Below are 11,845 nucleotides of genomic sequence, written 5' to 3' on the forward strand. Positions count from 1 at the left end.
GACCAGGAGTCTTGTGCCTCCTAAACTGTCCATGAAACAGTAGAAGGCTCATTTGTTATTATCTTGCAAGTAGGGCAAAATTTCAGTTCTTGGTGCTGAATATATATTTGTTACTCCATAGCAAAAACATCCCTTCTGAAGTACTGCAGTGAAAAAAAAAATTAACCCTTAGCAGAAGGGGAATATGGCTTATTCATTTTGTTTTTAAATGATTCTTTATATATTTATGTACTTAAATTCGGAGAGTAAAAGAAAATAGTGACTAAGACATTTTTAATAAATGTAATCTTTTGTCACTTGTTCTTCCTGCTGAAAATAATTTGAAACACATTTTCTTTCTTCTGTTTCATTCTATTTTTAATGGTGAGTGGAGGTAAACTCGTAATTTCTCATATTTTAAGTCAATAGTGAAGAATGTCAATAAAATGTGTTTACAAATAATATTTAAGACTAAATGTTAATCTGGATATCGTCATCATTTCAAAGCTGGCAAATGTGATGGCATCTGATAAGGTACATTTAATACTTCAAGAGTTTATGTAAGTTTTACTTTTTCTCTGTGAAAAAACCTTGTTACAAAAGAAAAACAAAAAAGAGAAGTATGAGTAAGATCTTTTTTCAACCTAAAATTTTTAATATTAGAAAATAATATATCTTTGTAAAAATCCAAATATTATACAAATGTACTACTTCAAAAACTAAAGACTGCCATTAGTTACTCCCCAAAGTAGCCACTGTTAATAGTCTGCTTTGTAAAGACTAACATAAATGAATCTTTAAGAGAGGTAATAGTCTCTGTGTTGCTTCTACTTATCTTGGACCTATTGACATATATATGTCCATTTTTAATAGCTGCACAGTTGCACAGTATTCCATTACTTTGATATATGGAAATTTCTTCTCTGCTCCTTCTTCATGGTGTATAAGGTTGTTCCTACTCTGTTAACCAGAAAAAAGAAAGAAAAAACAATGCTGCAGTGGATATTCTTTTTATCTGTCTACCTATCTATCTATCTACCTATCTCCATCCTTGTGTACTTCTTTTTAATTGGATAAATACCCATGGAGATAGAGATACCTAATGATAGGGTTGCATGAATGCTACTATTAGGTTAATATGACCACTCATTGATAAATGCACAGTAATACAAGATTAAAATTCTGCTCTTTACCTTTGTTGCCAAGGATTTAAGTTTTCCCAGTAGTGACTGTTTATTGGAATATACAACTTCTTCCTCATTGTCTTCTCCTTCCATGATAGCACAACTGTCTGCAGCTGGGAGTTCACACTCTTTTGAGTTAGTTGTCATCACTAATTTGGAATATTTGTACTCCAGTCTAAGTAGGGGTAAATAAATAAAACGGCTGCTTAATACAAATTAATACTTATTTTAGGTGGTCATACATCAGCCCATTAAATGCTTTTGCAGTATAGTGGCTCCACTAATAAATTTCCCTCACCTATCACTAAAGTACTATGTGTTCTCATTAATCTACCATCTACACACAAATCTTTTTCAGGATTTTAGAGAATTGTGGCAGTATAGTTAACTCTATCAATTATTTTACATTGAATAAATTGTCCAATTATGAAGAACTTTTGAAAAACAAGAGAAACCTTGAAGAACCTGAATGCATTTTCTTAGTTTATAAATATTTGCAAGCTAAGGCACTGTATGATTTTCCAAAGTTTAGTTCATAAGAATGAGAATACCATATAGGTTAAGTGATGTGATCCTTATTGTTTCTGTATATAACATACTCTTTTCTATTCACCACCTCAGGTATTATCATTGTCTTGAGATATTGCAATATAGAACTTTCAGAGCCCCGTAGATATGTAAATCATTTTAGAAGAGTCAAATCTCATAACAGATCAATATACATTCAGGAGATAGATTCAATAGTCAACCCTAGATTACTAAAGTCCTGGAATAAAGGTCTTTTTGCCTAAATAGTCTGTTTTTTTGCAAATATCTTTCCACGAGAAACTGAAAAAGGAATATTGGAGCAAGAAGACACAACACTATCAGGAAAAGAAAAATAGATGCAGAGTGAGAAAACCTGACCTCTGATCTCAGCTCTGCTCCCATCTACCTGAATAACCCAGAGCCTCCATTTATATCTGTTTTATAACAAATGGGTCTAATTCCATCACCTCTAACATTCTATCATCTATTAGCAGAATAATAATCATTTCTGTTTCCTTTCTTAGAGGTCTTTCCTATAACTCCCTCATAGAAGTTTCTTGTCTGATAACTCCCTCATAGAAGTTTCTTGTCTGTCTGAGAAAAACTATTGGATGTAATAATAATTAGTTCTAAAACTTTTACAACAAAGGAGATCCTTCAGTTCTTACATGGGCACTCCAATGAGGTTACTTACTTCTTATTCTTTTTCCAGAAGTAGCAAGTTAGAGCCACCAGCAAAACTGCGGTGAAAGCTCCCACACCCGCTCCCACTTTCAGCCAAAAGTCAACTGTTTCACAGGTTGACAACTTTTTCTCAGGCAAAGAAATTCCTTTAATGCACCATTTAGGTTCATTCCATACATACAAGGTTTCCTTTAAAAAAGCACATACACATAGATGACATGTGAAATGAGATTCAGAAGGAGAAGGGTTCTGCTCTTTATTCACAAGTAGGCATAGACAATTATTCAGCATTCATCTAATAGAAGCTCCAGAAAAAGAAGAAAGAGAGAAGAGAATGAGTAAGGAAATAATGAATGAAAACACAACAAAACCAAGTAAGAACATGGATCATCGGATCAGGAGGCTCAGTAGATGCTGAGGAAGTTGAATAAAAATTACTCTGTCTAGATGCACCATTTGGGCTTTTTTTCCTCAAATCTGTTATGATCCATGACTTCTTAGTCATGTTTTTAACTGAACGTTTAGGTTGTTTAATACAGTTAACTGGAATGAGTTTCACCTACCCATGATATAGGTCCATTCCCCCATCAAGTGTCTCCCCTGAGAAGAAGGGCAAGCTCTGGACCCAGGATATTCAGACTCACAATTACTGGCAGGCTTTGGTAACTGGTGTTGGGGTAGGCATACAGACTACACCCTTATTTCTCATCTACTGGTCTAGGTTATCATTGCCCACAGTAGGTCCTCATTCTTATCCTCCCACAGCAGATGTCTCAGTGTTATTAGGCAATGTTTTTCAAACTGCCAGTTGCAGTTAACTAGGGAATAATAAAATCATTATATTGCATATCAACCATGAATTTTTTTCAAATAAATAAATCAAATAACACTAACCAGAAATGAAAACTGGAGTCAGTGCATATTCCTTTTTATATTTCAACAAATAAAATGACCAGTATTATATCCACTGACGTTCAGTGACATGGAACGCTCAATTTTTGATCACTGCATCTGATTAAATTTTCTGAAGGTCACTTTAACAATACCCTAACAAAAGGATAACTCCAGAATGTGTACTTTTATTGTATACATATACACATTTCTTCAATTAAACATGAAGTACAAGAGGATGGTATTTACTTTAAGGAAAAGTTTCAACCAAGTTTTGGATAAGAATTCTCAGCATGTTTTTTTTTAGAAAAGATATTAGTAATTGAAAAAAATTTTTTTTTTACTGCATGACAACTGTAACATTTTCATTAAGTTTAATGTAAAAAAACACTTTTAAAATGGGTCACATTATTTTTATAAGAATGAGATGAGAGGGATGTGTGGGTGGCTCAGCAGTTGAATGTCTGCCTTTGGCTCAGGGAGTGATCCCAGTCCCAAGATTGAGTCCCACATCAGGCTCCTGCAAGGAGCCAGCTTCTTCTTCTGTGTCTCTTCCTCTTTCTGTGTGTCTTTCATGAATAAAAATAAAATCTTTTTTGTTTATTTTTTAAAGATTTTATTTATTCATGAGAGACACAGAGAGAGAGGCAGAGACACAGGCAGAGGGAGAAGCAGGCTCCTGGCAGGGAGCCCGATGTGGGACACTTGATTCTGGGTCTCCAGGATCACGCCCTGGGCTGAAGGTGGCGCTAAACCGCTGAGCCACCAGGGCTGCCCCAAAAATAAAATCTTAAAAAAAAAAAAAGAATGATATGGGAAATGAGGGGCATGTTCAAATACAAATGCTACATCTCTAAGTGTCAATAATGACAATAAAGAGAAAAATGTTAAGTCTAGTCAGCAAATGTTAGCTTCATTTGAAGGGCATTCTAACAAATGAAGACCGTGCAACACTTTACATGATCTCATCAAATGTGCAACAGCCAGTGAAAATGGTAAAGCTCTAATGTTGAATGACAGTCATAAGCAAAATGTTAAAACTTCAAATTAAAAAGATACTTGTAAACCGAGAACACTTAACTTTTCCATAAGCTCCTTAAATTATTTTTTTTAAGATTTTATTTATCATGAGAGACAGACAGAGAGAGAGAGAGAGAGAGAGAGAGAGAGAGGCAGAGATACAGGCAGAGGGAGAAGCAGGCTCCATGCAGGGAGTCCGATGTGGGACTCGATCCTGGGTCTCCAGGATCACGTCCTGGGCCGAAAGCGGTGCTAAACTGCTGAGCCACTGGGGCTGCCCCAAGCTCCTCAAATTGTTAAATTAAAAAAAAAAAAATCACGCTATTGGCAAAATCTCTGTCATTCTGTAACTATTAATTAGAATGCCTTATCCCCTCATCCAGTCACAGGTCATTGCCAAGGGAGAAAATGGCTGACTCCATAGCTGAAAAATTTATTCTTCCAGCATGCTGGGATATTTTGCAAACAGGGTGAGATAAATTTGATGAGAGGCTTAAAAATATCCCTCTTAGTGATAACACAGTATTTCTTCAAATCTCTACAACTGCATGACATTTAAAATTAATGCTTACTACATACTGAGAACCTAGGAAAGATTTCTAAGATCCAATTTGGTAAGAGCACTTTTCCCATGAGTTGTGCCACTCTCTTAAGTTTACAACCCTCTATGTGGAGGACTTGGTGTGTGTAAATTTAACTTCATACACATCTGGGTTAGGTGTATTTATAGAATTGGGAAAATATACTCCAGTCAATACAGAGTGAAAATTGTATTGTAAAGGATGGAGCAGGAAAAAGGACAGAAACAGTGTAATTGTTTAAAAAAAAAAAATCAAAGGGTACCCACAGCAATATTTTGCCATCACCATATTTTCTCTCTTGAGGCTTTTGGCATCCAAAGAAATCTATTTGCTCACAAGTATACCATAGTCCTCCCCCTTTACCTGCAGTTTCTTCTCTCTGTGGGTTCAATTAGGAAGCAGATGATCCTCCTGGTTTATCATCAGAAGGTCAAAAGCAGCCTAATGCCACGTCATATGCCTACATCATTCCCCTCACTTGATTTCATCATGCAGGCATTTTATTCTCTCATGTCATCACAAGGGTGAGCACAGTACAGTAAAATATTTTGAGAAAGAGACCACATTCACATAACTTATTACTGTATATTGTTGTAACTTTTCTACTTTATTATCAGCTATTAATCTCTTACTGTGCCTAACTTAGACATTAAACTTAATCATACGTACATGTGTATGTACGTAAAAGGAAAAACAAAGTATATACAGTGTTTGGTACTATCCATAGTTTCAGGCATTCACTGGGGAGTCTCAACACATATCCCCCATGGGATAAGGAGGGTTGGTCTACTGTAATGGAAAACAATGAAAGCTGTCATTTGTGTTATATAAAGCTTACTAAAGAGCAGACGTTTTAAAATATTTTATTCAGAGACTGGAAGTAAACACCCACTTACTATGTCATACCCATTTGTTTTGCTGTTGCAACTAAATACACTAAATTCCATGAGTTTTGGAATAGCATTTATATTTTTCTAATTGAAGCCTGATCTCATTTGGTAAATATTTTCAAAATCAATATCTAAGTATAACAGAAATATACACTTAACTATTTCTCAAGTTAAATTGGGAACTATAGGAGGGAAACTATATATTTCAATATGACAAACTCATCAAAGTGTTCCTAAAGATTGTTTTTAAGGCAAAAACAAATATTTAAAAAGAATCACCTTATAACCGTCTGTTCCAAACATTCTTGTGACATGCTGAACAGAATTTTTTCAATAAAGAGAGTTTGAATGAAATTAGAGAAATTGTTGCAACCTCATGGTCTTAACCTTCTAATCATTACTTTCCAGAAGAGAAATGTTGAATACTAAAAAATGTTTACACAAAAGGTCATCCAACTTTTCAAAGCCCTTGAGTTGAACTTTGTGGCCAAAGAATGGAACACATCCATTTTTCATTTATTCTTTAAAAAATGATAAGGTTATCATAATTTTAGAGAAACGATAAAGAAGAATTTTCACTATGAGACATAAAATGTATATCATTGTTATTATTAAGACTAAAAAGAAACTTTTTTTTTTGGTAAGCCAAGAATTTTCATCTTTGACCCACATAAAAATGTTAAAAGAAACTGGCTTAACAGTGTACTAGATGCATGAGCAGCACTCTCCATGTATACTCTAAACCATAATAAGCTATTCACAGGCAAGCACACTTGATAAATTAAATAAGACATCCCTAATATTTGTTTTAGTGTTATCCATTTGGGAACTTTTCCTGTTTTTTATTCAATTAGTTCATAAAAACACATTTTATATTACCTTTATGCTTAGACTTCATCATAAGTTATGAAAATAAGTATTGTTCCATGAAATTTAATTTCATTTTTAGGCATATTGCTATGTGTCTGAGTACTAGCTTTGCTGTACAATATATTTCTTACTACACCTTCATTGTCTCTAAAGTTTGAAAACCCCTCTTTAGAGAATATTTCCCTGTTTTTTTCCCTAGAGATGAACGCTTCTGCTTCTATGACTCTCAATGCAGGAGATTAGGTAGGACATTCTGACTTCGTGTACTCTTGCCCTCTGACCTACCAATGAGACGCTCCTCCAGATTTTCCTGGACAGAACAGCACTCCCTCTCTTATCCCCTGATGCAACAAGCATTCTAGCATACTCCCCACTCCAGGAGACTGAACATCACACCTATTCCATCTGCATCCCAGTTTTCAGAAATCTCACCAGAATCTGATTCTCTGATGCCAAGTCCCCAATAATGTTACCACTACCAGCAGTGATGTATTATCATTTGTGTTCTTTTATTGTCATTTCAATAGATTTCAAAGAGGTTGAAGTAGTAAGTCCTCTTGAAGAAGGAAAAATTTGTGTTTTCTATATATTACTCAAAACTAGTACAGTGAGGTGAGAGCTCTCAAACACTACTAGAAGTGCAAAAATGAAAAAAAAAAGAAGTGCAAAAATGATAGCACCAAAGCAAGTTAGTAATATGTATCAAGAACCTTAAAAATGTCCACCTCCTTAGACCCAATTAATCTCTTTCTCGTAACAAATAATAAGGAAATAATCACATTTCCAATAAGGATGTTCATTATAGAGTTATTTACAAAAAGACTGTTCTCAAGTTTTTCTCAGATATCCAACAGGGGATTTGTTAAATTCCAAAATATGTATAATAGAATATTTTTTAGTAACTAAAAGTCATGTTTTCAAAAAAATTTAATGACAAGAGAAATAAATTAAATGAAACCACCAGTGGTGGTGACCTTATGGAAGAATTGGCATCGGAGAGTGAGATTCTGTTGGGATTTCTGAAAAGTGGAATCAGGATGAGATAGGCCTGATGTTCAGTTACATGCTTACTCTTTAGGTACAGTTTAGTGAATCACTTAAGCCATCCCCATCTTAATTATACCTTTAACTGCATTATATAACTCACATCTTGGTTTAATGATACCATTTCTTTATAATCCAGATAAATATCAATAGCCTACAACTCCCTTGCACAATTTATTTTCCCCAATGTCACTGTATATCTCTAGTTACTCTAGCAGATGGGAGTCTACCTCCCAAACTTGATTTTAAATGCATATTAATGTAATATTAACTATAAGCTTTACCATGGTTTTGGACCTCAGTTTCCATGATTTAAGTGATGCCAGACTCATCAATTTCTCTTCAATAATATAGTTCTGCCTAGATAGATTTGTCACTTACCTGAAATCCTCTCTTACAGGCTCCCTCAATCTCATGGAAGTCATGCTCTGTGCACAGAGGGCAAGCTTCAGCACTCTCCCACAGAAAATAGAATGTACATCCATCACAGGTGCCTGCTGGGCACTTGCTGAAATAAAAAATGAAATGACAGCTCTTATGACACATTCAATCAAGTCCAATCAACATTTGAGTGCCCACTGCATACTGGAAAGCAATGTGCAGGTACTGACAAAACAAACAAAAAATCTAACGGAGATAAAACCACACTTTCACATCTATTAGGATGGCTAGAATAAAAAAGACAAATAACAATAAGACTTGTGAACATGTTAAGAAATTAGAAACTTCGTACACTGCTAATGGGAATGGAAAAAGATACAGCTGCTTTGGAACAAGCGGGCAGTTCCTCAGATCATTAAAACGAGTTAGCACATGATCTACGTAATTCTACTTCTAGATGAAAATCCAAGAGAAATAAAAACATATGTTCACATAAAAACTTGTACATGAATGTCCATAGGAGCATTACTCATAAGAGCCAAAAGGTGGAAACAACTCAAACGTCCACCAGCAGACAAAGAGATAAACACAATGTGCTATAACCATTCAGTGGAATATTACTAGGCAATAAAAAAGAAACATAGAACTGATACATGCCCCAACTTGGATGAACCTTGAAAATACACTAAGTAGAAGAAGCCAATCTTCTATTAATATATAGAATATAAATTTTCTGCTAATATATAGAATCTTCTACATATAAAATATAAATTCTATATATTCAATACATTAAATGAAGTTATTTTTATGAAAGCCCAGAATAAGAAAATCTATAGAAACAGTAAGTTAATGGTTGCTTGGAGCTTGAAAGAGAACTAAGGTGATAGCTAAAGGGCATAGGGTTTCTTTTTAAGGTGGTTAAAAGCTCTTAAAAATGACTGTAGTGATGGTTGCACATATCTATGAATATACTGATAACCACTGGCTTGTCTGTTTTAAGTGAGGCAAAGTATATGGCATGTGAATTATACCTCTACAAAGCTATTTTTTAAAAATTTAAAGGAGAGGCATAGATACAGAAAAAAAAGCTCTAGGAAGACTTCTTGGTGGAAGGGATGCCTAAGACACGTCTAGAATATCCAGTAACAGAAGACAAAGGAAGAAAGCAAGGGAATGCCTGCTAGAGGGATAAAATGATAGAGAAACTGGAAGGGATTTACAAGCTGGTCATTATCAGAAAAGCTTCAAGAGCAGGACAGTGAGTGGTGCTAGGCGTATAGGTAGGACCTAGGTGGTAGAAAGGAGAAGCCATATCTGTCAGAAAGAATGTACTTAGGCAATTGTTCCAGGAACAGAATGATGAAGAGGACCATGGTCTAGAGGGTTAGGGGCAGGGGGTAAGAGTGGTGGAGAAACAGGAGAACAAAATTGCCTAAAGCATAAAAACAAACAAAACAACTATCAGGTCAACAAACAGCTCAGTGATGCAAATGACTCTGCAAACCTAGGTTTCCTCAGCCTGAAAGTGACTTCTTTTAAGAGGTGGTGACCAACACCACTTGATGACCACAGATGGGGCACAGATGTAGGTGCAGGATCACACTGAACCAACTACCAGGCGAGCCTGAATGGAGATTTTTGAAACTCTGCCTCCTGGTGCATGGGCATGGCTCAAAAATTAAACTGCTGTTACTGTGTACAGAATCCTTATTGATTGAAGCAGGAAGCTATTTGAAAAAGTTCTGGTGGGAATGGCTGTTTTGTTCATGAATTCATTAAAACTAGGAGAATACTGTTCTCTTTATTCGTCTATTATACTTTCCTTAAATTAAGCTGTGTAAATACAAGGCAGTATTCTAAAAACCTCCTTTAGACCTTAGCTGCTGCTGAGTACAGGTGTCCTGAAACACTTAGCAAAAAAAACGGACACAATAAAAGGGAAACCCCCAAAACATCCCTTTTTAAGTTTTAACTTCAGATGCCTTTCTGATGATATGCCATCTAAAACTGTAATTTTCGGTCTACCAGTAGAGTAAAATTTCTTATTCTTAATATCTATTCCAAGAGCATCCTACAATATGAACAGTAAAATTAAAATCTACATGCCTAAAAATTGACTACATTTTTATATGACTATCCTTCCAAATGTCTGCATGCTAACACTGGTAGGATGGAAATAAAAGCATAGTTCTCTGTCATGTGCTTCAGAAACAGAGGCCCAGTACTGTTAGAGCTAAGAACAGTGATCAGTCAGGACTCTGGAAAAATGGCTTAACTCTTACCAGCCTTGACTTCTGTTTGTAAAAGGGAGTAAAGTATATTCAGACCAAGAGACCAAAAGAAATTTTTTAAAAAGTAAGTCAATAGATGAAAACCACGCCACTTAAAAAGTTATCACTACTTCCCACCTTCCACATCAGTAAAACCAACTCAAAACTGCACCTTTGGAAAAAAAAAATTGGTTAACCAATTAGAAAAGCTCTTTGAGAACACAATTATTTGCATAACAATCAGTTGAAACTTTAAAGGTAATTAATTTTTTTGATCATTTAGCAAAAATTACCAATATACTTTCCTGCACAATTCTCTCCTTCCCAAATTATTTTATCTTTCCAACACAGGGGCATTTTCAAGGGCAATGAAAATAAAATAAAAGAGTAAGTCTGGTAAAGTGAGGGAAAAAACCTCAATAAATAAAAAAGAAAGGAGGAAAATTAATTAAAGTTGCAAAAAGCTCTGAAGAGAAAACTCGGGTTACAATTCTGGCTGGACTTGCAAGAGATTTTGTATTTCTCCACGAAGGACTCAGCACGCCCCACCTTCCCACCCCTCCACTGTTTCATATTTGTAATTTAGTGGAAGTGAAATGTCTGTTTCACTGCTTTCACAGGGTGATTATAAAGGACAAAATGAGAGAACAATTTGGGAAAGTTTCAAGTGCTGCAAAATATAAAAGACTATTAACAATGCACATCACTTTCTAAAGAACTGGAAGAACTACAGAAATGGGGAGAAAAATCAAGACATTGATGTAACTTATAAAGCTGCCATTAAGTGTCAAAATACTGCAATGATTCACTGCCTTTCCCTGGTAAACTTCGCTTTTTAAAATATACTCTTAGGTTAACAGTAATTTAGTTTAGAATCAATTCTTTAATTCTTTTAACCCAATGAATCATTTAAAATGTGGAACATCCAAATTTGTTCTTTGTTATAAACTCGAGTTTCACAGTTTGAATCAGGCCTTTCCTATGAAATGACAAGGATGTAGGAAGCAGTACTAATTTCAGTAGTGCTTTATAAAATGAAAATAGGAAACAAAAAGATGCAAGAGAAAAAAACACAGAAATATTTTCTTCTACTAAGAACAAAAAAGCCAGTAGTAAGAGAGACAAACACTTTCTTGCCAAATATGTGAAATCCTTTTCCCTTTGATGACCTGTATCAGCATCATCTTCATCCCTCCCTCATTGGCTTTTTAAAGGTATCACTACTTGTACTGCTTTTATAATTTTTTATCTACAAGATCCCCCATAGAAACCAGCAAGTAGATGTCTGAAGAGCAGTACATGACTCTTGGATAGTTTGGGAACACAAGGCTAGAGTTGCACAGGGTGACCCCGTGGCTGTTAATTCTAGAGAAAGAAACCACCATCAACTCAAAGGACAACCAAGTACACCCTAATGTGGTCATACTGTTAATAAAGAAGACTTCCCAGTTTCCTTATTTTGCTTCTGGGATTGCCTTACCAATCAGGATAGCACTGGAAATGTGTAAGAATTCAGACAAATC

At 35.2% G+C, this 11,845-nt stretch overlaps 1 protein-coding gene across 3 annotated transcripts in view; it reads right to left on the minus strand.

Moving 5' to 3' along the window:
* Positions 1-11,845, minus strand: part of ELAPOR2 (endosome-lysosome associated apoptosis and autophagy regulator family member 2) — a 171,072-nt gene that overhangs the window by 10,718 nt on the left and 148,509 nt on the right. For 2 of the 3 annotated variants that reach the window (XM_041728273.1, XM_041728274.1), the window contains exons 19-21: positions 8,053-8,179; positions 2,386-2,564; positions 1,173-1,338 (exon numbers count right to left, since the gene is read on the minus strand). In XM_041728273.1, the coding sequence (XP_041584207.1) occupies positions 1,173-1,338; positions 2,386-2,564; positions 8,053-8,179 (472 nt within the window). The remainder of the gene's footprint in view (positions 1-1,172; positions 1,339-2,385; positions 2,565-8,052; positions 8,180-11,845) is intronic. The other variant, XM_041728275.1, reaches the window with a different exon arrangement.

Source organism: Vulpes lagopus, chromosome 13 (assembly GCF_018345385.1).
Source record: "Vulpes lagopus strain Blue_001 chromosome 13, ASM1834538v1, whole genome shotgun sequence".
Lineage (NCBI taxonomy): Eukaryota > Metazoa > Chordata > Mammalia > Carnivora > Canidae > Vulpes > Vulpes lagopus.